This window comes from Sinocyclocheilus grahami, unplaced genomic scaffold (assembly GCF_001515645.1).
Source record: "Sinocyclocheilus grahami isolate Dianchi unplaced genomic scaffold, SAMN03320097.WGS_v1.1 scaffold96.1, whole genome shotgun sequence".
Lineage (NCBI taxonomy): Eukaryota > Metazoa > Chordata > Actinopteri > Cypriniformes > Cyprinidae > Sinocyclocheilus > Sinocyclocheilus grahami.
The window spans coordinates 479997-506432 of NW_015505275.1; the positions used below are offsets into that span (position 1 = coordinate 479997).

A 26436-nucleotide genomic window follows, 5' to 3' on the forward strand; every position below is an offset into this window, starting at 1 on the left:
AAAAGCCAAATGAGTCTCACAGATAGTAGTAGACAGTAACACACAATACATATATTTGTCCATACCTCTGCATTTTCTCTCAAATAGAGTTTTGTATTTGCAAATCACTTTGCGTTTGTTTGAAAGTCAAGTTTTTCTTTGCACAGCAGATGTGTTTATTTGCAAAACACTGGATTTGTTTGATGAATATTGGCACAAAATTTGCTCCATACATCAATGTTGAATGCTACCTGAACACACTGGAACCTGTTGAGGACCTGTTTTCCAGTGTGTTCAGGTAGCATTCAACATTGATGTATGGAGCAAATTTTGTGCCAATATTCATCAAACAAATCCAGCGTTTTGCAAATAAACACATCTGCTTTGCAAAGAAAAACTTGACTTTCATTGGGGCATTGGGGCGATTGGGGCAAATGAGGTCTGGTTTCACGTTGTGTCATGTGAACCGCGGTAGCGCGCACAGTCTGATCCCGACTATGGCTCCGGTCCAGAGATGCGAGTCGGCATACATTAAACACTTTTAAAACTACACAGCCTCAGCATGATTATGATCCCTATTTTGTTTTACTAAGAGTTTCATATTGAATCTAGGGGGTAATCTACTTGACTGCTGCTGTCAAATGCGGCTTTACCGAGCTCAACGCCTCTGACCTGTGCAGATATAAACAAAACGCTATTGGCTAATTTAAAAAGGGGGCGGGGCTGCTCGATATGTCCTGCCCTGTCTTCCGGTTTCAGTTGAAATTACGTCACTACATAGAATAACGCTGCGTGTTTCAAGGCACTTCAGGGGACCTTTAAATTTGGAACACAACTTTCTAGATTTATGGCTTTGGTTTTCTTGCAGTTTAAGAATAAAACATGTTTTTTTGAAAATATATTTTTCATATAAAATTTTAAATAGTATTATTAATTATTAACTTTAAGCATAAATAATAATTATAAATAGTATTGCTTGCCAGAACTAACACAAAAAACAAAGACATTTCAAAGTGGCTGCTATGAAACAGAGAAAAAGAGGTTTTATCTATATCCCAAGCATTACTAAGCAGTTCCCACACTTCAGCATTAGATGATGGCCATGTTCCTTTTGGGAGGGGATTAACATTTCTGCAAATGCTGCAGACACCCAGTGAGCGACTAACCCGATGGTGGACAATGTATGAGCTGTGGAGGGATTAGTGTGTCTGCATCGCACCCTGTTTATACCACCCTGCCTTTTCAGACTAAGTGTGCAGAAATGTCGAATCAGTCAAGATGGAATGTTGCCCAGCCATAAAAGAGCTGTAGGATCAGGTCAAACTCCTGGTGCCAGGCTATATCGCGTTCTGCAGCCTTAAAAGGCCACTTTGGTTTGATTTCAGAGCCGATTTGATTTGACTTTCAGACGGCACGTCTCTCTCATACACTTCACGCTGTTGCCATTATTGGTTTCTTGGTTTGAAAGGAGAGGAGGATGGATGGGCTTTTATGTCCTTTATATATTTCAGTGATACTATTGTAATGCAGCAAGAAAGTCGATCAACGCAAAGTATACATATAAACCAGATTTCTTGGTAAATGTAAACGGGTAAATGCATGAAAACTGAGTTCAGGAATTCCTAAGTTTATTGCATTTTTTTCATCAACATAGTGGTTTGTTTGCTCTGATGTATTGCAATGATGAAAAGATCTCATATGGAGATGACAAGAAAAAGAAAACCAAACAAATTAATGCCTGCTTATAATATAAATGATTCCGTCTTTCATCAGTAACACATGCACAAAGAGTGTGTGTCAATGACTACCATATGAAGAAAACCATACAGGCACAACTTCAGAAAGCACATCGTGGATGCACTGAGAAGCCCAAGAACAGAGGTGTCACTTCACAATTTGGGAGTTCTTCAGTGACACATAAGAGATGGATGAAATGAGCTTTTACAAGAACAAAAGAAGTGTTTAGTGGTGAAGACAGAAGGCAATCATGCACAGCACTGAATATCCTTGTGAAAAGACAGGAAGGATGGAACCGTTTTGACATTATTAATATCAAATAGAAGATTTATGAGTCCACCCAAAAATTTGAATCTTTTCCAAGGCAGTTCAAAAAAACAATAAGCAGCTTAATTGTTTCAAGATTAATAATGAAATAATGAAATGCTACACTGAATCAGCATATTAGAATGATTTCTGATGGATGTTGAAAATTCAGCTTTGGCACCACAAATTGTTCTAAATTACATTTTATACAATGTTAAAATAGAAAATTGTTATTTTAAGAGTAGTGATTATATTTCATAATTTTACTGTTTTGCTTTTTTTATTAAATAAATGCAGCACGTGCTCATAAAAGACTTCTAGCTACAATATAATATTATATTGACCTTTTTATTCAAAATTTAAATTCCTTTCAACGTTAAGACAAGCACAAGAAATCATATAGAACAGAATAAAACTTGAGTAAATGTGTTAAATAAATATGATTTATCATTTTAAATGTACTTAAATTAATCTCTGATTAAATACAATAAAATCGACCTAATAATTCCATGAATTCAATGTTCTAAGTCATTAAAGGATTTATAAACATTTGTAAGCTGTTCATGTAAAATGGACTTTATTTCTGGTGTCATTTGAAATCAATTACTTAACGTGAATGAAAAGACAACAATGATCTATACGCACATACTGTAATTCTGAGAAGCAGTGTATATTTACATATAATACATATTGAATCATGTATGTTTGAGTCACAGGTTCGTGACAGACTGACGGTCTGTCTCTCTCTATGGACATTGTTACAACATTTCACACGGTTCTTTCTCTCCCTGGACCAACCAGAAATGTTTAATCCATTAACCAGCGACAACACGGCATTGTACTTTATTTTATTTCTTACTCTGGCCTATTATTCATTTCCCTCTTTTAGCCAAAGGATTATGATGATGTTTTTTGTTTTCCATTTTTTAAGCCATGACAGATTTGAAGAACATCCATATGTTTTATTTTGACGTTCACATCCTGCTGCTCCGAACGGTTAGATGCTGGAGTCATAAACCTATCATTAAACATCATTAATCCCCAGGTCCCTCGTTAAACCGGCCATTCTGCAGTCTACCCTGGAGGTATTACAACAACCTTAACTACCATTGGCTGATGGACTTCAGCAAAAATTATTACCTTAATAAAGTCTATTTTATAATATTTGCATGCACAAGCATCTTCTATCTGACACTGCAAAGGCTGTCTGGCTCATTTTAAGTGCTCCCTTGGGGAAGTTTTTTGGCAGGCTAAGTGATGTGTGGCACTCCCATTTGGAGAGGGACTGCAGTGATGCTGTTTGAGTAAATATGGGCTTTTAACTCTGTTCCAAGTCGTCTCATTGCATTTTAGGTTAAAGTCCATGTCATTGCCTTCTCTATCCTTGCCTTCTCCACCACACTCGCTCTACTCTTTTAGCTGGAAATATGAAAATAATACTGCAACGCCGTCTCATGCTCCAGACCTCCAGAGACCAAATACAGCTGGAGGCGTCTGCAATCACCAAATTTAAGAAGCGTGTTGTAAATTTAATTAACGATCACAGCAAAGCTAGTAAAATTCAATGTCCAAGAACACTGTTTATGGGTATTTAACTTTACATTTAATAGCAGTGATGGTGGGAGCTGGGAATGCTTTTTGATTTGGCATGGAAAGTGTGAAGAATCCTGCTGATACTTGCACCACAGGTTAACAACACAATTCCAGTTCACACCAAAATAAAAAAAAGTGAAAAGATCACTTTTGCAACAGTTGGTTTTGTTGAGGTTTAAAGTGAATATCATTTGTAAAGGGAATGATATAGGGGATGTTACATTAAAGGGACAGACCCTTTAATTTACTCCCTCTCATGTCATTCAAAATGTTCTGAATATTTTGTATGTGTAAATATTTTTTATGTATATTTTATATATATTTTTTAATGCTCTGAATATATTAACCTAACGGTTTGGTTTTCCACTGACTTCATATGGACATCAATGGGACCTAAAATTCTTTGGTTACCCACATTCTTTAAAATAACTTGCAGAAAGAAATACATACAGGAATGACATAAGGGAGAGTTAATGATGACAGAAATTTCATTTTTGGTTAGACTATCCCTTCAGGTATAAGCTACTGGTGAAAATAAAATACTAAAATACAGCTGAAGAAAATGGCAAATGCAAAATTACATCAGATAATAAAACTTCCATCTTAAAGATCATGGGTCTGCACAAGACAACCGCACAGTCAATACTAAATCATTCCATGTGAGAACGACAAATTGTACAAGACACATGATAGTTGCTTTGACCATTATAGAGATTTGCTTTCTGTTCCCTACTAAGAAAGAGGGGTGTCTGAATGGATACCAAGCAGACGCTAGGCCATAAACTTCACAAGTCCTTCCCAAATGAAAACCAAAGGTCATAAATCTAATCTCAGTAAAAGCTGTATGTGCCTTTTTAAATCGCTCGTCAAAATATTACAAGATTTAACTGACAGCCAGACACCCAGGAATGGAACGCAATAGTTAGGGGGCAACGGGTCTAGTCACAGTCTAGTCACTAGTCAAACTCTTTAAAAAAACATTCAGAAAGGGAGTTTTCACAGCAGTGCCATAAAAGAACCATTTTGGGTTTCCAAAAGAACCTTTTTTCTTAACATTTTCATAATCTGAAGAACCCTTTCATGAATGCTAAAGATTTATGGAACCAAAGATTCCAATAAATAACCTTTACTCTGTAGTTAAAGAGATGCAGTTTTGGGCATGTTGTCCAATTTTTTAGCAATATTTTAACAGTAAAACAATTATGAAAAACAGAACAATTCATGAAATAGTAACGAAAAATATGAAACTATTGTTTTGCCCAACTGCAATGAACGAATTACATAAATTTATAACATTTTAAATATATATACCCTGACTCTAGCGTAGTTTTACTTGACCTTTTTACATTTTACTGAGATAACATATCTTGTCACATCTTCCCCATGTGACAACTAGCCCCAGCCTCCCCTATGTGGAATTGTATCTGATATAAAGTAGCTCTCAGACAGGATTTATTCCCTTGAATGAACCCCCACTCCAGAAAACCCTTTTCCCACCATTTCTTTAGTGCTAATGCTTTCTTTAATGTCTTGCGTCCACTGTGAATTCTTCACCCTTCTTGAAGACACTTATTATACTCTTCTGTATGAGCGAGACCACCACTGCTTTCCTTTCTCCTCTGTGTTCATGGGGAGTGCTGGATTAAAATCCTAGGGGGTGGATTAGGGCAATAACCATTTATTAATTTCTACAGGCTCAAAGGTACAATATGATCTGTGAGAAAAAGAATAGGACAATAGAACTCCTTCATCTCCTGGTGTCTGCAAGAGTCATTGCCGTGTGTTACTTTACAAAGCGCCAGTGAAAAGAAACAGATGCTGTGTGTATCTGATACTTTTAAAAACAGTGTAAATCATCGCTACCACCGAGTACATTTTTAAGATGATCAATGGTACCTATACTCAAAGCTTCTCAAGTTCACTTGAGAACAAAGGCTTAAAGATCAGGTTTAAAGATAAAACTTCATAAGCAATTCAGAACAGAAGAATTACAACGGTTTCAGAAACATGTAGATTAATCACGCAGCGATATCTGGACAAAACGTTAACAATAAATAAGGACTGCTATATATTGAACATGGAATTATTTGCAGTAAGACAACCTATTGCCAATGTTAACATATGTTGTCCAGGAAATATCATAAAACACACACACTTAAAGTCAAGAAGATAGCACAATATTGGAGGGCTGAATAGAGGTCTGCAACTACACTGCAAACATATTTAATCAGAAACAAAGCTCTAGTCCATATTAAAGCTTTTCCAAACCCCTAAACCTAATTATTAAAAATATTAATGATACCTCAAATAATGCGAGTTGTTTAGTGTACTTTTCCACTCAACTGGATTTGGCCTGGTGGATGAAGAAATGAGCAAAATATCCTCCTAAACAACCACTCAAGAAATAGAAACATCCTAGCTATTGATGGACAGTAACATTAACGCTAAATGTATTGAATATATTTGTTTAAGTACAATTCACAATAGCAAGTTAGTAGCAATGCTATTTTTCGAATTATGTGTCTTTTACATTACATACACTACTGCTTAAATGTTTGGGGTTAGTAACATTTTTTGAAAGAAATTAATTGTTTTATTCAGCAGCGATGCATTAAATTGATCAGTCAAGACATTTATATTGTTAATTCTATTTCAAATAAATACTTTTTTATTTCAATAAATGCAAACTGTGTTAATTTTTCTTGACAATATTTTAGCAATAATGATGTGTGTGTGGAATCAGAACAAGCTGAAGTTCTGGAATAATTGACTCTTCTAATTCGGTTCCTTTCAATGAAAAATCATAAAAATTTACAAAATGAAATTTTTGTATGCAGTACTTGTATGTTGGAGGTTAGTAACATTTTGTGTCTCACTTCTGAAACCACTTACTTGGCCAATGACAACATGGAAGATGGTCGAGATTGGTGAGCTGTGTGTACAACAACTGCTGCATGGATGCTTATTAATTACAGCTTCTTAGGAGGTTGTCACAGTCCTGGCAGTGTCATGCTGTTGGGATATTTCTCTGCAGCAGGCTCTGAAATTAATTTGGACAAATTTATAGAAACTGGTTTTCACTTCAACAGGATTAAACTAATTGAGATATAATTTCATGTAATTTACTAATAAAATAAATTGCAATCACCATCTCACACACAAAAAAAATTGTTTTTATATCTTGCTCCACATTTAAAGAAATTGCAATATTGTAACAGATCAAGGCAATCCAAAATACTTGACATTAAACCTACCCGTTAGCAGATTTTACACTAAATGTAGACGGGTCAAAGTTTTCCTGGTAACTGGTTAGACTAGAGCAGGGCTGTCCAAACTCGGTCCTGGAGGGCCGGTGTCCTGCAGAGTTTAGCTCCAACTTGCCTCAACACACCTGACTGGAAGTTTCTATGCCTAGTAAGAGCTTGATTAGCTGGTTCAGGTGTGTTTAATTAGGGTTGGAGCTAAACTCTGCAGGACACCGGCCCTCCAGGACCGAGTTTGGACAGCCCTAGACTAGAGCAATCGCCAGGCACTGATGTTTATGGCCCCCTGTTGGATTGTGAGATTGATGTCAGCTTCATATGCAGTCAGGTCAGGCTAACTCTTAGCTGCTGTGAATGGGCCATAAAATACTGAATACTGATTTCAGAATTGCACAGCACACACTTCTTTCTTACATTAGATTAAAAAAATTAAAACTAAAATAAAAATAGGAAATCAATTGATTTTAAATGATATAATTATAAGTTACAGTTGCAGAGGGACAAAAATATCCAGAAAAGCTCATTTTAAATTCTTTCCTTTACATACTGATCCCTCTCGGTAGCAATAAACAGACAGGAAACGGCTCTCAATTACCTAAATTAAAATGGCAACACCTAATCCTTGTTTAAACTCACATATATGGGAGAAAGGAGGGAAGCTGTGCTGTGGGCTAACTGTTTTTCAGTGGAAACTTTTGATAAAACGTTTATCCTTGAACTAGGAAAACTTTTAGTATGATTCCATGTCATGCAAGATTGGTTTATATGAGGCCAGGTCTGGTGTAAACAATACATATTTTCTTTTATATTGGTAGCTCAGCCAAAACTCATAAGAAAACTCTCCTGCTCTTTATTAGACTATGGCACGCACTCTAAACTTTGTCCTGACAAGCAATCCAAGGATTGGTCAAGCAGAAGACAAGCTAAAACAATTGAGGAAATACAGATGACTTCGAGATCATCATGATATATGTAAGTTGGTGGTTAAAAAAAAAAAACATAGCTTGCTAACACAAACATTGCAGGCTCAGCCCCAAACCGGAGTGGGCCAGGACAACACACTCTCGTGGTAATTTGAAATTATTTTAAACTATAAAACCTACTTTTGATAAATTGTTTGTGAATTTGTACAATCTGCTTATGCCCCATTGAGGTATTTGGTTAGGCTGGATTTGGGTTGTATCTTTTTTGCTCTAAAATGTGTATGTTTTTATACAAAATCAATTCATACAAATTCATAATAGTTAAATTTTCTCATTAGATCAGGATAATTTGTAAAAATTTGTGAAAAGCTTCCACTAAATGGCAAGTAGCTGGTTGTGCACTAATACAATCAAGCATTGGTAAAGTTTTAAAACACTGATAGTCAATAAATATTTGGAAGTGTATAGGCCTACTGGAAAAGAGCTGGAAAAAAATGCTAACTTTTTTTTTTTTTTGCAAAGTTCTTAGTTTTGCATTTAGTTCGTTATTTAATTGTTTTATTTAAAATCTTAACCTACACATGTGTGTATATTGCCAAGGGTGAATAATATTTGAGTAGTGCTTTCCATCAAGCTTAACAACAGTTGAAAAGTTTAAAGTGTAGCTGACAAGAGTTAATGAATTTATTAACCTACCTCAACATTTCCATCACAGATTGAGTATGAGTACAGTGGTGGTCACTTGTGAAAAAAACATTGACATTCCTGCACTTGTTTTAACTCACAAGCCACAGTTGACACTGTCTAGCATAACCATCCTAATAATCTGCCCAGTTTTACACAAAACTGTCTGAGACTTTAAGAAGCTCTCCACGCCTTTAGTCAAGGGCGGCACTGAAGAAACGCTTATGCTGGAGTAACTAACTGAATTTCGCTTATTTAGTTACATTTTTCAGCTGTGCTAACAGTAGTTCAGCAGTTCACTAACGAGCTGTTTTTACCAACAAACAGCGACCAAACATCGCTATTTCTGTCTTTTTTTTTCTTATCCTGAACAAATCTTGAAGTCACTAATCACTAATAAATCGTCCGAGTAGTCGGTCATGGTTCACTCTGTTGAAAAGTCCAGTTCGTTCTAGTGAATCGGTTCATCCTAAATATATATATATCCGATATATCCGGTCATCCGATTCATTCGTGAACCTTATTCAGAGTGAACCGGTTCTTCGTAAAAGGTCCACTCTCTCATATAGCGTGGTCTGATTCATCGTAGTGAATCGGTTCGTTCGGACTGTTCACACATACATGAACAGATTAAAACCTGACTAAATCATGACGGTCTACTATGTTTGCGACTTAATTTGACTTAAATTGTTGTTAATTTTTTCTACAGTCACTGTAAATTTTCAAAACAGCAACTTTAAATTATGATTAGCCTAATTTGTCTTGGCAAGCTGCAGTTTCAAAGTAGCTTTCTCATCACTGAGAAACGCGGTGGGTTTTCCTGATTAGCCATAGATATAACGTAATTCGCCAGTCATTCATCAGAATTTGGCTACTTGTAGCCTACTCTTTTATGTCACTACTTTGTGTGATTTGTTGCCTATATAGCTTATCCACAATAAGATTGGTGCTGTTGTAACATGAAAAATGATTTTGCAGTGCTTGTTCTTGGATGTAGCCTATGTATTTCTGAAAGAGTATAGTAAAGAATGAGCTATTTTCGTTGATATCAAATGATAGCGTGACTTCCTAGCAGTAAGCATATGCAGGCTAATAGCTCACTGGCAGGTAACCTAAGGTTCCTTTATTTACTAAATGATTTGACAGAGTTTATAATGTCAGCCTTGTAACATGCTGATTATGCTGTTTAATGTGTTGCTCTGGATGCTGTCCATGTGTTCTGGGCATAGAACCATCATCAGGTGCCACCCAGAAATAAAAGCTAGAATGCGACTATGTAATGGTATCATCAATGTTATTTGTTTATGTAATAAACAGTGTGCCTTCGGGAACAAAAGATCAAGCTATTTATATACTGCAAATGTGCAAAATCAAATAACTTTGGAAAGATTTTAAATAAAGAGGTTGTTTAATGCATACATTCGATACATAAGTGGAGGAGGATAAATCACACCAAGTAAAATAATATGACCTCTTGTGCTAAAAGTCTCCATATGCAGTTAGAGTTCAGAAAAAAATATTAAGCATAAAACGGAGTCATGAAAGTATTTCTTAAGAATCAAGTAAACATTTAGCCCACCTTGTTTTTCTGGCCTTTCACCTTTTTCCATCAGAGGTCACTAAAATGAATAGCAGATCCAGACTCTGAATTAGTTATCCAATCATTATTATTATTATTATTATTTTTCATAAACAAAGGTGACATAAAGGCTGCATCTGAATCTACAAATATACCACGAAAAGGCAAATTCTTGAAGATTTTTTTAATGCCACATTGAGGTAGCAAATATGTCAAATCAAGAAAGCATTCACTGTCAGTGGTTTGTAGACATTGTTTTACAAAGAATAAAATGCATAACTTCAGTTTCCTCAAATATTATACTTTACTACTTTACTACTAAAAGTTTGGAAAATTCCTTACTTTAAATAGCAAAGCCTATTATGATTTAAACGGTCAAAGAATAAAGATGGTCTTGGAGGGTCTTGACAGATGTTTTTATTTATTTTGTTATTACAGATAGACGGATGGATGTTTGCCATTAAGGTGAACATCTAAATAAACAACATTTCGACTCAATTCCATCACAGGTTTTTTGTCTCTCAGTGTGTGTTTTTGAGGGGTGGGGCCAGCTCAACCTCCAGCACGCCGAAACGGCTCTAGATGGAGTTGGATGCAAACTTCGTGAGGTAGAAGCTCTCCGCAAAGACTTGGATGCTGTCCGGAGTTTAAAAGTGGATTTATGTGGGACTTGCTTCAGAATTACGACAGAGAACCGCAAAATAAACCAGGCCTCTGTCGGTTCCATTATAAACGCAGTTCAGTGGAATTAGGGGATTTATCCTTGGGATTTACTATTTAAAGTAATTTTTTGTTTCTTTTCCTTTCTCCCATGCCCACTATTGCTCAGATTAGGCACTGGGACACTGATGTAAACTGTCCTGGCATTTTAACCGAAGTCAAAGCAAGTCAAGAAGCGCTTGTCCCATAAAAATCCCAGTAAGCAGTCTGTTGCTCAGCCGCTGGTGTCTGCTAGCAGCGCGAGGAGAAACCTATATTACAGACACATTTAGAGCCTCGCGCTCAGAGGATCAATATGAGGCTCGCGATACATAGTAGGTAGGTTATACGATCGGCTTACTTAATTTGCCTATTTCTAGTGCATTAAAACATTGATTTACGTCTGAGAGCTCGCCAAGGAATACATTTATTTTAACATCTTAAACATGTCCAGAGCCAATTTCATTGGACCATGACTCTAAACGCAGAATTTTCATTGTTCGAATATTGACATTTTTATTATCTGACCTAGATTCTTATTATTGCATTATCTGTCGAAATGTTTAGGCTACGGTGGAAAGTCTATGTTTGATACTTCCGTTTTATGATCATTTTGTGATACAAGAGTTTAGACTTAAACTAATAGCCTACTTAAACTTACTTCCCCTTCCTAAATATAATCATTATTATAATAGCATATTTCTAAATAATAAATATTAATAATATGCACCCTAATCTTAATAATTACGTTTTAAAATAAAATATTAAATGTTGTTGTTATTTTTTATATTGTATTTTAAAATGTTGATTCTTAATATTAAGAAAAAACATATTGATTATTTTGAAATATCTTTATTCTAAATACTAAATATTAAACATATGCATTTCTTGTTATCTTAATTACATTGTAAAATAAAATATTAAACAACAACAACAATTATCGTTATTATTATTGTTAGCAGTGTTATTGTTATTTTTTCTATTTTATTTTAAATTGTTCATTCTTAATAAAAATAATAATAATAATAAGAAGAAGACGAAGAAGAAAATACATATTTTTAGTATTGATTGTTTGGAATTATTATTATTATTTAGTAATTCAGATTTCTAGACCAGATATTTTGCATTACCTAATCAATGACATGCTCTGGTGTTTGTCTTTGATTTGTTATTGAGGGCCAAATAGAAAACAAAACGGTGAGCAAGCAGCTATTCAGAGACGCTGAACTTTTAAAGATGGAGGGATATCCAAGTGTTGGCCTGCCAGTTCCTAAAATCCAGATCTTACGGATTTTAAACATCCGTTGTTCTGTGTCTGGCCCAGTGTTAGGTAATCTGGCACCAGCTTTCTGCAGTAAAACCAGTAAGTGTTGCTGAGAGGACCAGTCCAGAGGGAGAAATGATGGAATAGATATGAAGACAGGTGCAGTCTGACAGCTGCACGCCTGGTGCCAGTACACAGATTTAACAGCATCATTTACTGTCACAGACAGATATTTCGATGACGGTGCAGTGGTCCTGACTCATTGTGTGCTTGGCGTAGATTCACTTCAGATAAAGAGAGAGTGTGATGTTGAGGGCAAAGAGGGTCACCCTTAAGTGTGCTGAATCACATGGATTACCGTGCTGACTGAAGACATCAGATTTATTGTACACTTTAGTCATAGTTGCTGCATGATCAGTGGTTAGTTTTGTAATTTTATACGTTTGGCTGCCATGTATACTGAAACAATATTCCAAAAAGTACTTTATGTGCCAAATACACACTCCACTCAACCATTTTAAACACCAGCACTAATTCTTTGTCTGTGCATCACCATTTCTGATCTTGAGTCTAGTCCATAAGCTTTTATAGCAAGCCGTTTGGGAGGGATGTTGAACGTTTAACTGTCTTTCCTCATTGCTCTGGGTTTCCTGGAGCGGAGGATTTCCAGGGGGTCTGAGCCATGGTTCCAGAGCAGACCAGACAGACATCCATTCTGCGTTTGCTCTGCTTTATTACATACTCTGTTTATGGCCTGTTTACTGCTCTGACCTTTTTCATGGTTCCGCCTGAACTTGCTGCCTAATGCAACAGCTCGAACATATGTTCTGTGGAATAAGATAGGCTGTTGGCCTTTGTCATACAAGATGGAAAAAGGCAGAGTGAAGAAACAAAGAAAAACTCTTGTGGATATACTGAAAAAGACTAGAGTTGAGACCACCGGTGGGATTCCAGGTGGCCTGCGAGTTGATTGGCTGAGTAAAATAATATATAGATATCATGTTATTTTTATATAGTTTATTTCATAATAGAACTTTAATATTATTATAGTTTACATGCATATGTAAAATATTTAATATATTTAGCTGATTTATTTTATATACAGAAAGCATATAGGTTCATTAGATGGAAGATATTTAAATAAAATAAAACAACAAATTTGTAGCAGCCTAACAAATTTATAGACCGGTTGCAGACAGTAGGTGAAAAGGAGTGAAATTCAAAACTGGGTTGCTGCCTGAAAAAGTTTGGTTTTCACTAATATTGTAATGTGAAGCTGTATGTTCTAGAGTTAATTGTTGCACTTTGCAGCTGATGCATCGAGAGAACTTACACAACAGACAATTTAATCTACTTCCCATGAAATGAGAGTGAGTTTTGGTTTGTTGTTTAGCTGAATGAGCGAAACAGAATAACAGATCTGTGTATCTGCTGTCGGTTAATGGATGAGAGAGCAGAGACTTCAAACAGGAAGAGTTGTCACAGTGCCCTAAGACAAGCTCAAAGGCATAATCAGTCAGATGGTGGGGATGCCCCTTGTGTCACACTCAGAGGTTTATTTGGGAAATGAGAGTATAATTTATTAAAGATTTGCTTGGATTAGACTTAATTTTAGATAAACAATATTGGTTAAAGAGGAAGGCTTTATGCATTGTTTTTGTTTGGATTTCTCCTTATGATTGCTATTTTTTCTTTAGATTTTGTATCTCCAGATATTTTCCCTTTTTTTGACTTCACCTGAGTTTTTTTTCCTCTCACAGAACATCATCTTTTATTTTCTGGATAAATCCCCTTTCTGGTTCCAGGGAGATGGCATATCTGTGCGTCAGACTTGCCATATCTCTCCTAATTAATATTGCTGACGAGTGCTACGAACAGCAGGCAACAGGAGGTTTTGGCTCTGTCTGATAAATACGGAGAAGGTGTCGAAGACATCGGAGTATTATTCATTGTCTAAGATAAATAAACTTAGTGGAGAGAAGATGTCCGTAAGTTTTGGTGGAAAGAGAGGAGGTTGTAAGAAAAGTCCTTCTTATTCCTTCCAGACTGGAGAAAGATCATCGTTTGAATGCCTGATGTGCAAGATAAATATTATTTCCTTATTTTCCCTTAATTTAAACCACATCCGCTACCACATCTGTGTATGTGGTTTATTAATCTTAATTCGCTTAGTTTTACCACACCACTGTAACCAAAAGATCCTGTTAACAGCCATTTAGCACAGAGAACGAGATTTTTTGTTGTTGTGATATTTGTCATGCTACAATTAAACACCATTACGTTTTTTCTTAATCTTAATAATGTTTTACAATTGCATGACACATTTGCACTAAGTGTCCACCCGCTGTACTTTCACCCATTTGAAGTCAAATTCAAACCAAACTGAGGGAAAATCATGTTTGTCTTGCATGTTGGTTCATAAATTACAATTTATAGAGTCAGCTTCTCATTTCTGAGGAGTGCTGAATTGCTAAAATGAAGTATAGATATCTGTAGAGTTTTTGTTGGCATTTAAAAGCACTTTTTGGTATGCTAAGAATGAACAAATAACATGATACAAGATCCAGAGGACCTGTGGCCAAATATGGCCCTGCTTTCCTCATACTTCCAGGCATGATGTCTCTCTTGCGTAAAACCAGAACGCTCATCCATTTCTGCTGGAATGTGATTAAGAATCATTCTATAAACATATCTATCTGTCATAGTGAGAGGCGTAAATGTGAACGCTTTCGCTGCCTGAGAGACATTTTTCAGTCTATTGTTTTCTGACAGATGGGGTAAACATGTTTTTTTATTTTTTTCCATTCCATACTTTTGGATGTGCATCGACCGAAGGTTATTGTGGTATTTGTTTCACGGTGCCCTGTTTCTGGTCGAATCAACTTTAGCTTTAGCGGCCGGACACTTCAGCTCTTGTCAGTCTTAATGGGAAATTACATTTAAAATGGAACATTTTGTTTGCTTTCCCGGCTCATGAATCTATCTGGCCAAGGAAAAAATAAGCATGGCAGGAATGTGTGGTTTAAACGGACAAAATACCAGTTTCGGGTTATGTTACTCAAACTATTGTGTCTGCATGTATAGTTCCAAACCAGACTTCCATGAATCAGTTTAACAAATTTAGAGCGCAGAAATGCTGAACTTCGTTGAGAAAGAGCAGTGATAAAGATGAAAAAGTGCAGTTATGTAAGCCCTGCGTAAGGCTATTTTCTTTCCGTCGTCTTTTCCTTGATTCCAAAAAGTATTTTATGACAGTTTACAGAAAATGTAAAAGTTATTTTTAAAGTATTCACTTTTCAAAGCATAAAATTTTAAAACTTGCATCTCTTCCCTTGGGCAAGATATTCGGACTTTCTTTTGACATGCTGACTTAACAAAGTACCGTTTTATATACATGTCTCATTGTGCTTTTTCTCCCCCCATTCACCCACTCCTCTCCTCATCCAACTCCCTCCTTCCCTCGCTCACCCCTTTTTGTCTGTCTCTCCGCAGCAGATCTTGGCACTGACGGATTCGTTGTCACGCGTAGGAGTCCAGAACCTCTCTCCATCTCTCTCGTTTTTTTCGGCACTCCCCCTCCTCCTCCCAGCATCCCTAATAAGACACATGCTCCTGCGCTGGGTTGCTCACTCACGTTAGGCTCTCCTGGCTGCGACCGCTGTGAGCTTCTCTCTCCTCTCGGTTTCGCCCCCGGCTTCATGGGTTGAAGGGCAGTTCGTGTTGTCCACAAGATCTCATCTCACCCAGATCTCCGCACCCAGAACTTCATCATTCTCATCTTCATCCTCGTGAGTGCTATGGTTTGTTCTCTGAACATGTACGGACTTGCAGCGGCAGAGGCCTCCAGCCAAGGGTGTCGTGGCCGGCTGTAGTCAACTTTGTTCCACCTGCCACAGCGTGAAAGGGGCCCCCTCAGCTGTGATCTGTCTGCCTGCAGGCGGGACCCAGCGTGACTGGGCAGCAGGGACTATGCATTTGGGACTGGTGGCGCTGGCAGTTGTCTTCCTCGGCTCCATGGGTCACGGCGATAACCTCAAGGCCTCCAAAGCAAGAAGACAGAGACGAAGTGAGTGCTGATGTCTCTATGTCTCTTTCGTAAGGTCACATCATTAGATAGCTCACTGTCCCTTGAGACACAATGCAACATTTCACATGTCAGTTTCTATTATTTGTGGCTCATTAGAGCATTTCTGAGTTCCTTGGAATGTTCTTGTCATTTTTTTCAGCCAGTTTTGTGGGGCATTGCTTGTGTAGAACCTGTTCTGTTGCTTTTAATAGCAACTTTGCTTTTTAAGAGTCCATTTTAAATGAGCATGTTATGTTCCTAAGCATAGCCAAATTTCACTCATTAGATTTTTTTTATTTTTTTTTGCCTGAATACATAAATATAATGCCTAACACACTTCACTTTGGTAATTTGTCTGGCTTCAAAGCAGCTCTTACCTTTTTATGACTTTTTGTTTTTCTTCTTTTTGGAAAAGTTAGTTTTGAAATTCACACATGCTGCAGAACTCACTCTGAAATATTGCTTGAGTTCTCTTATGCGTGAGAGAGCACTGACATGAAATTAGTGTTTCTTATTTTAAAGAACACACTCATGTTTATTGAAAGTGGCTTATCATATTATTATTATTATTTTAGTATACTGCTATCAAATATTCTTTAAGTAAATACTTTGAGGCTTTGGAATAATGGTGGGAAATCAACCTCCAAAGTTATTATATATGTGTGCATATCTCATAGTAAGAGCGCTGATGTAGGTTTAGTATTTCATATTTTAAAGAACACATTTATGGTTATGGAAAGTCTTATTTTTGTGTACTGCTATCAAATACTCAATAATGCATTCGGTGTAATGTTAAAAAGTCAACCTGATGATCAAATTATTATTATTTTTGTTTTATCCTAATCTGACTTTAAGGGTTGAGATTGTCATTATTCAGTGTAAATTGTACATTGACCGCTGCTGGCAGTGTTAAGAAGTGTACAGCCTCCTCTAGAGGAGGTTGTAGGTAAAACTACAAGTAACAAAACAAACATATATTGTGTTGTGAGAGTTATAGCAGGTGGCTGAAGCTAGAAATCATGTAGCACGAGGAAGCCTAGAAGTGCAAATCAAAACACAATGGCAGAATGTAAAGCTATCCGAGGAGAAATAAACTGTGAGTTACTCAGTGAAATAAATCTGCTGATACTTCACAATCTGTTAAGACTTCTTGACCTCACTGTAAACTCATCTGACTAGTGCTTCTTGATAGCGGAGTTTTCTAGCAGTTTTATCAACAAAATGAAAGCAAACACCTCTGACAGCTGTTTTTATACAAGTGACTGATCAGCAGTCACGCTGCTTTTTTCCCTCCCTCTAAAATATCCAAACCATACCAGCAAAACATCTAATATTTCATTTTGTCTAAGTGTTTATTTTTGCTCGTTATAAACTATTTTAAATTATGATACCTCTCTGTACATTCATTTTATGGCACGGCGCCTGTTGCGTCAAAAAGGGGTTCAGCTATTCTGCTCACTCATGTACATTGCAAAAATATTTTTTAATCAGTATTTTTTGCCCCATTTTTCCACTAAAATGTCTAAACATCCTTTAAACAAGATAAATTTACTTTTAAAATTGTGTAAGCAATAAGATCTGTTTGCAGGGAATATGTTTTGATTTACGTTTATTTCCATTACCCCATTAGCTAAATTGATTTCTTGCTTTAAGCATAAACCTTTCTAAATTTTGCCAGGCTAATGTTTTTAAACAAGACAAAATGTTTTTGCTAGTGTATAAGAAAATTACATCAATTAAATATAAATAAAGATATATTCTCTGAAAACAAGTCTGATGCAGTAAATGGGATATTTATATTTTTTTCCAGCTAAAATCAATGAGTGTGACCGATGTACCCAAAGGTCTTGTTTGTAGTTCCTCAAAACGCTGCTGATGAAGACTTATTACTGCTTTCTAAGAAATCATGCAAAATACAAAATTCTGTTTTGTTCCTCTCTGAGGTTTAGGTAATTGTAAACCAGCCACATTCTAGGCAACTCCTGTAGGGATTTAGGTCTTTTTCACACTTACTTGTTAATGAAGTGGAAAGCTTTAATATTTTAATGTACAATTCATCACCAAACTTATTGTTTCTTGGGGATAGCAAAATAGTTTCATGTTATTCAACTGGATAAAATTACAAATTTTATAGTTTCAAGGGGGAAACGTATGAGTGTGAGCTGTGAGTTTTTAGTTTTTTAATAAATGCAAAAATGCAATACGAATAACCTGAAAGAGCAAGATGTGTACATTCTGATACAAAAAATAACATTGCTATCTTACACATTCTTACAGTTTGATATGTTCTTATATTTTAAGGCCAATTTTAAATTGTTCAAATGAAGGACTCTTTCTAGCCCGGATTCTGAGAAAAAAAAGTCTGAAGGTGCATTTGTTTTGAAATACAAACCAGAGATTAACATGATGTAAATTCATAAACAATGAACATGCTAATGTAAAAAGTAAAATTAGGCAATAAAAGCAATATCTTTAGACTTTAATTGGCTACAGTCATCTGGGGGTCAACTTTTTCTTCATGGAGGGTGCCATGAATGCAGGCAGAAGTCATACACTATGCTGAGCCAAATGTCCAATCCTATGGATCGATCCATTATGTTTAATGATGCTCTTACTGCATTGACTACTTTTTCATTTCAGGGAAATTTTTGATTCTCAGCTAATAAATTACCATTAGATTAATGAAGCTTTGGAGGGTATTGTAGGTTGTATGATGATTTTGTTGTGGGTTTGGTCATAAAAAGGTTTTATTTATTACTTGCACTTTCTGTCATCTTTCCCTTGAAAAGGCAAATCCAAAGAGGACATTCTACTCATAATGATATAACACTGTCTAGAAGTGCAGTGGCAACTGATGCTGTCTTTTTTAGCATGTGTCCAAGGTAAACCTAACCAACCTTCCTGCTGCTTAATAGACCCGTGCAAAACAATCATTAACATTCATCATTTATAATTCTAGTTTCATATTTATTGTTCCTGCTGAGAGACCTTTTCATTTATTTCAGCTGTGGAGAGGAAAGCAGTAATCGGATAAAGGACACCCCATTGCCTGAAAATGAGCCACTTGTAATAATCTTTTTATGGACCTGAACCCACTAGGGAGTCCTTGCTACTGAATATTAATGGTAGATTAATTGATTGATATTAGTGGTTAAAAGCAATTTTTTTTTAGTTTGATGAATGAGATTATGTGATCTAATAGGTATTTTTCTCATGTTTTCCAGTAAAAATATGTAAATTTAAGGGTTGTATTTATCTATTACGTTACATCACTCACTGTACTCGCAGCTTATTTAGAATGGGATACAATTTTAACGTTTTTCAGCACAGAGATTGATTGCCCTGAGAGAGTGTATATTTAGAGCTAATGCTACACACATAGCCCCGTAAATTAAAGCAGATGACTGCAGTTTTGACTCCAGTCAGCCTACCAGGAACAGGATGTGCACTCTGACATGCTTTCGGAGTAATCGTTTATTTCTTCTTGGCCTCAAACGCAGAAATTTTTTGATGTTACAAGCAAGGCATGGAAGTCACAAGGGATGAGTGAGCTTTCTTTGATATCTGTAACTGATTTTATTTCGTCATGTGTCAGCGTTTTGGGGCACCTGGACAGAACAAGTACAGACTGAAGTTTCAGGCCTCTTTCTTCCTAGCTGACCCATGAAAAATCTGTGTGCAATGTCCCAAACTGAATAGCCAGTTCTCACAGTGCTCTCCCAAATTAATTATATTACACATGCAGAGTTTGTATTATTACACACAGCACTGCTGAAATATCTATCTAGCTATCTGTCTATCTGTCTGTCAGTCTGTCGTTCTGTCTTTCTTTGTATGATATAATGACTTTATTTATCTTGATAAAAAAGGGGTGATGGTAAACTCATCTTGGTAGTTTATTCAGAGGCTACAGGTTCAAATCCAGGTAGCAGTGGCTGGAAAGTGACATTGTAATCAAGATGTCTAATCCCGTGGAAAGCACATAACTAGTTTACTTAACTAGTCATTGTAAGCACCTGGGATTACACAGGGTCTTCTAAACTGTAAGGAGATGCTGCCAGTATCACGCTCACTCCTATTTCTCTTTCCTTCTTCCATCAGTAAGCACTGAAGTACCACCATCGTGCTCAAATGGCTGTGAACACTGCTCAGAGTTCAACGGCTGTCTTAAATGTCGACCCCGGCTCTTCATCCTACTAGAGCGGAATGACATCCGTCAGATAGGCATTTGCCTCGCTGCCTGTCCTGTTGGATATTATGGCATTCGAAATCGTGATATGAACAAATGCACACGTGAGTCTTTGCTCTACTGGTATATTTTTCTAGTTTCAAAACTGTAAATAAGTAGGAGACAATAAGGTAAGCTGTGCCAATCAGCATATTAAAATGATTTCTGAAGGATCATGTGCCAGTGAAGACTGATGATAAATTACAATAAAAAAAGATATTATAAAAATACACTTTTAAATTGTAAAAATGCTAATGTTTTTATATATGTATGTATTCTTTAGATGTATTTGCATAAAAAACAATAGCCGCACATGTTATCACATAACAAAAATATGCATTGACACATCTTACCCCGCTCCCTTCCTAAAAAAGAGAAGATGAGTTATCTGAACAGCACGGTGCCATAAAATGACCTACCTTAGCCCATTTGCAAGACTTTAACGTCAGTTATACAGTGTTTAAGATCATTGGAAAGATGGCACAAATTGTGCAGTTACGAAACAATCACATTACTCACCACATTCATTAATACTGTAACCACCAATGATATTAAACTAGCGCATCTGACCCGTGGATGCCAAATGCTGAGCCAGTGATCTGTTTTCTCTTACTCTGTGGGTGAAAAACAGGGTTGGGGGATGTAATGCAAAGCAAAACATTGGTAATACGCGTCTGTTTGTCTGTTTTTTCTAGGAAGTCTGTGTTATTATTGTAGGCTGTAAATGCAGAGTTCATGGTAGTTCAACTCTGGCCATATTTTTCGGTCTTTCTACGCAAACCCTACGCAAAAAGCATAATGAGGACTTACCTTTAATCATCCTCTTTGTTTTAATAGTGCGCTCTCTAGGTTTCAGCCAGAGACTCGGCGGCCTGTTCCCATCATGTGCGTGAGCATTTTTATAGTGATAAAGGCAAAGCAGGGGATAACTGTGGATAAACAAGGAAATACCTCTCGTAAATTGATTGGTGGTACCTCTTTACTCCTGTTGTGGGAGGAAATTAATAGCTTTATTTGAGCCTTTTCTAACTTCAACCTACCAGAGCTTTTCCAGTTGTAAATTGAACGGCCTGCTCCCTTTTCAAGCATGTTTTGATAGCCAATTAGTGTGAACCACAGCTTGGAGTCATTATATTTTGTTATAGGAAGAAAATACTTTTGTTACCAAGATACACTCTTGCATCACTCCGCCTAATACCTCTCAGATGGTTCTGATTTAAACTTTCATTCTAGATAACCTTAAATTTAAATGTTAGCATCAAGGGAAGTGAGAAATTAGTGGAGCGCTGTTTTTATTTCACAACCCTCTGGAGCCTTTAATTCATCATTTCTTGACTGTATACTTTACACTTGCTTTGAAATACCACATGCAGCTGTCCGCTTGTTAGCTTAAGTATTTTTATGACCCACACATTGAGACCAAAATACGTCGTATCCACAGGTGTCGACTCACTCTCAAATCACTGCGGACGTCACCAGACCCTTTCTTGTCAACATTTCCCTCTGACGTGTTCGTTTCTTTCTCATTTTGAGTGTTTTTGTCCTGTTTTGAAAGACGGCTGTGCATGCGAATCCCTCCTTCATCTCAGACCTCTGAGTGGCTGCCCCGTTGCAATTATTCAATTAGCTGCGTGCATTTGATTTGTCTCCAGATCCCCATGATGTCTTGTTAACAACATTTGTCTTGTATTAAGGGTACATTTTTAAATGCTTGAGTGCAAAAGAATTTGCTCCAAACATTACTAATTTAGTTGTCAGGCATTTAAAGTAGTAATTGAGAGCAGAGGTTATAACAAAAAACACAGCTCAAGTATGTTGTTAGGCCCTCTTTTGCTTTTGGCCGGGACCCGGCGATATCCGAGATATCCGTGTGCTGCTGCTCTGAGAATGTCCCAGGTATTCGAACGGAAATTTAAGAACCTTATTTTTGCACATTTTCGCGTATGTCACGGCAATTTAGCATTGAAATCTGTTTTGTGAAATTATTTGCAGTCCTTCTCGATTTAAAGTTCAGTCTGTGTCAGTCAGAAGAAAAAAAGGGATTTAAAATCACATTTAAAACGGGAAATAATCAGTTTTAGGATTTCAAACATAAAAAAAAGAAAAGAAATAGGACCTGAAATGAGAACATTTGCTCATGCTTCAACTGAAGTACTTTAAAACATCTCAAATCATTTTGAATGACATGAACATCAGGTTTTAGACTTTTTTGGACCTCACTGTAAATCCTTCCAGGATTTATCCAAAATCACCAAAAGAAAAGAGTGAGATTTATAGTTAAGAACTAGATCCCCTGTTTATCAAAATGAGATAATGATGATAATTTTGAAGGGGTTATGAGTGGGGAGGTGGATTCTGTTTCATTTGGTAGGTGTCTGGTTTTCATTCTGCCAAAATCCACAATTGCCCCCAATTTGAGTCAGTTTGTAAGTTTGATCAAAGACAGCAGACTTGTAATGAGGTGTGAGGAAACCATATGAGAGTCTTGACATTCTTGAACTGACTACTTTTTAGGTAAGAAACTCTTAAGAGCCATAATAATTTAAAGGCACCAGATATTTCTGTCCACTTCTTCAATGTCAAAAATAAGCAGAATTATTTAAATAAAATGTTTTTGTAAAATCAACATGTAACTGTTATTGTCTTTCTTGATTTCAGAATGTAAAATAGAAAACTGTGAGGCATGTTTTAGCCGAAACTTTTGCACAAAATGTAAGGAGGGCCTGTACTCACACAGAGGGCGGTGTTTCTCCAGCTGTCCTGAAGGATTCACCTCCAATGGCACCATGGAGTGTGTAGGTGAGTGAGCTGCACAAGCCAGGGATTTACAACATTATACATTATACTTGTATAAGGTTGTACAACAGCATTTTCTAGTATATATTGTTTGTCTTTTTCAGTCATAGTAAAAATTAGTGCCTAGGTGCCATTTTAGGAAACCGATTTGTAATATGTGACCCTGGACCACAAAACCAGTCATAAGTAGCGCGGGTAAATTTGTAGGAATAGCCAACAATACATTGTATGTGTCAAAATTATCGTTTTTTTCTTTTATGCCAAAAATCATTAGGATATTAAGTAAAGATCATGTTCCATTATGATATTTTGTAAATTTCTTAACATAAATATATCAAAACTTAATTTTTGATTAGTAATATGCCCTCAGATTCCAGATTTTCAAATAGTTGTATCTCGGCCAAATATTGTGCTATCTTAACAAACCATACATCAATGGAAAGCTTATTTATTCAGCTTTCTATCTCAATTTTACAAAATTGACCCTTATGACTGGTTTTGTGCTCCAGGGTCACATATACATTTCTGTTAGATTTTATCAGAAAAACTGAACAGCAATTTACTACCTCATACTTTTACATTTTTGTCATTTAAAATGACACATTTTTTGTAGTTAATGCAGTGTTTAAGAAATGTTTATTATATGTGACCCTGGACCACAAAACCAGTCATAAGGGTCGATTTTTCGAAATTGAGATGTATACATCATATGAAAGCTGAATAAATACGCTTTCCATTGATGTATGGTTTGTTAGGATAGGGCATTATTTGACTGAGATACAACTATTTGAAAATCTGGAATCTGAGGGTGCCAAAAAATGAAATATTGAGAAAATCGCCTTTAAAGTTGTCCAAATGAAGTTCTTAGCAATGCATATTACTAATTAAAAATTAAGCTTTGATATGTTTACATTAGGAAATTTACTAAATATCTTCTTGAAACATGGTCTTTACTTAATATCCTAATGATTTTTGGCATAAAAGTTGATAAAAATCGATAATTTTGACCCATGCAGTGTATTTTTGGCTATTGCTACAAATATATAAAGGTTTATTGTATTAAAATACACTATCATCATATTGTGTAACAGTAATATATAAATCAGAATCTGATCTGGTTTTATTTTGTATATAGCCAGTATATAAGGTATTTGTTTTAGTGCATGTCACCAGATGTTGTCGGCACATGGCACTTATGTAATGGAATGACTTTTATATGAATAGTTGTTGTGACTCAGTTATGCCGATGGAATGATAAAACTGGAAACTTCTCGGATACCTTGTGCTTTTTTATTTTTATTAATTCTGTTTTCTTTTTTCGGTGGTTTCTCAATCGCTGTTGAGAGGAACGTTGGCAAAAGTCCTGTTGGATGATAAGGGTTTTTATTGATTTCTTTTGAGAATATTTCTGTCAGAAGCAAGCAAACACAGCACTAATAGCATTACTCGCAATGGTGGTGCTGGCTCCTCCAGGCTGTTTGGTCTTTAAATGGGAAGCCTCAACTTCCAGTGTGACATTTTGCCAAAACTTATGATGCCTCACCTGCGTCAACGGGTCAGTCCACCACTTTGTTATGTGTATTTTTCAGTCTGTGATTGTTTTTGGAAGAGATGAGTTCCCTTTGACTTTCCTGCCCCCAAACACTTTAGACCGAAAAAAATTGGATACTTAGAAAAGACTTGAAAACTGCTTGAAACCGCTCAATGCAATTGGAAGTCTGGAGCTTGACAGCTTGTCATTACGTTGAATAAAAATGGAGCCTACCTCATACAATCATAACACATGCTTGTCTTTTTAGCAAAATGTAATTGGAAAATGTGAGTGATGCTGGATTTTAGCAGTCTGAATCTCCGCTGTGAATTCTTTGGGGTTTCCTAATGCAGTTTCTTCAACTTTTGTTTGGAGTAACTTGTTTCTCAGACCCCCGTCCAGAGGAACAAAATGTACAAACCCCAAACAATTTCTGTCTTTTCCCTATTGTCTGAAAATAGAGTAAATTGTGTAACTGGCATATACTAGATTCATTCTAAAAAATTGGTTATTCTGTTTTTTTTTTTTTTTTATGTCTGTGTTGCAGTCCAATGTGATCTAAGTGAGTGGAGTCCGTGGGGCCCTTGCATGAAGAAGAACAAAACATGTGGCTTTAAAAAGGGTAACCAGACCCGTACCAGGGAGCCCTTACAGCTTCCAAGTCCTGCCACTTCCACAGGGGCCGCTCCGCCCTCGGGCTGCGTCCCAGAGACACAGACCCAAAGATGTACCGTGCAGAAAAAGATCCCTTGCAAAGGTAAATCAGAGAAAGAACAACACAAAAATGTTGGAAAGTGGATGGATAGGAAAGGAATGCGTGAAATCTGTTATCCAACTTCAATGCGCATGTTTGCAAATTACAGATTTGTTGATTTATTGATAATTTATCATTTTTGGCCACTCGGAAAAACATGTAAACAGTCTCCTGGAAATAATTTGATTTAGTTTATTTATGGTTTTTGACATAATACGGTGTAAATAAATCCTTGAGTGTTCCCAGTAAATAAACAGAAGCCCAGCTGGTTTGTAATCTTTTCGTCGCTGGTTGCGGATCTGAGGGCGGCCTTTTGTTTGTTGCTTTAACTTACTGGAAAGTGAGGTTAATGTACTGCTTTGGCTCTCGAGCGGGAACGGAACGTTAGTGGACCTGTAGTGGACCTGTCTGTAATCTGTTCGTAAAAGTCTGAATACGTTTCTCTTGACCGTTATACTCTCCTGAATGGCTTGTGTAGATTTCAGCCTAATATATAGGAGTTTGCTTGGAAGAAAACAGTAATTTATTGTATGAGTCTACAAAAAAAGCTTTTAATGACCCAAACAAGAATTTTCAGCTCATTTGTTAACTGAGTGGTTACACCATCGTTCAAAAGTTTCGGGTCAGTTTGATTTTTTTCTTCTTAAAGAAATGTTACAATTACTAAGCAAGGATGCATTAAAATGATTTTTATTTTTACATTATTTTACATTATTACAAAAGAAATCTATTTCAAATAAATGCTGTCCTTTATAGCTTTCTATTCACCAACAAATGAAAAAATGTCAAGGTTTCCACAAAAATAAAATAAATAAATAACAAAAAATTAAGCAGCACAACTGTTTTCAGCTTTCCCATCACAGTAATAAATGACATTTTACGATAAAATAGCAAACAGTTATTTTAAATTCTAATAATATTAAAAAAATATATTACTGTTTTTAAAGTATTTTCGAATAATCAAATACATTTAGCCTTGTGGAGCATACTTTCAAAAACATTTAAAAACGTCTTTAAACTTTTTGCAATTTCTT

General features: G+C 36.2%; 1 protein-coding gene across 7 annotated transcripts in view; it reads left to right on the plus strand.

Annotated features, from left to right (window-relative positions):
* Positions 1 to 7561: 7561 nt before the first annotated feature.
* The window catches only part of rspo1 (R-spondin 1), a 23184-nt gene continuing 4309 nt past the window's right edge, over positions 7562 to 26436 (plus strand). Inside the window, exons 1-6 of one of the 7 annotated variants that reach the window (XM_016275647.1) lie at positions 7562 to 7653; positions 7736 to 7850; positions 15520 to 16093; positions 20195 to 20386; positions 22980 to 23120; positions 25196 to 25405. In XM_016275647.1, the coding sequence (XP_016131133.1) occupies positions 15997 to 16093; positions 20195 to 20386; positions 22980 to 23120; positions 25196 to 25405 (640 nt within the window). In that variant the 5' untranslated portion in view covers positions 7562 to 7653; positions 7736 to 7850; positions 15520 to 15996. Of the gene's footprint in view, positions 7851 to 7906; positions 7948 to 10672; positions 11103 to 15519; positions 16094 to 20194; positions 20387 to 22979; positions 23121 to 25195; positions 25406 to 26436 lie in introns of those variants that run through there. The other 6 variants (XM_016275648.1, XM_016275646.1, XM_016275650.1 and 3 more) reach the window with 6 other exon arrangements.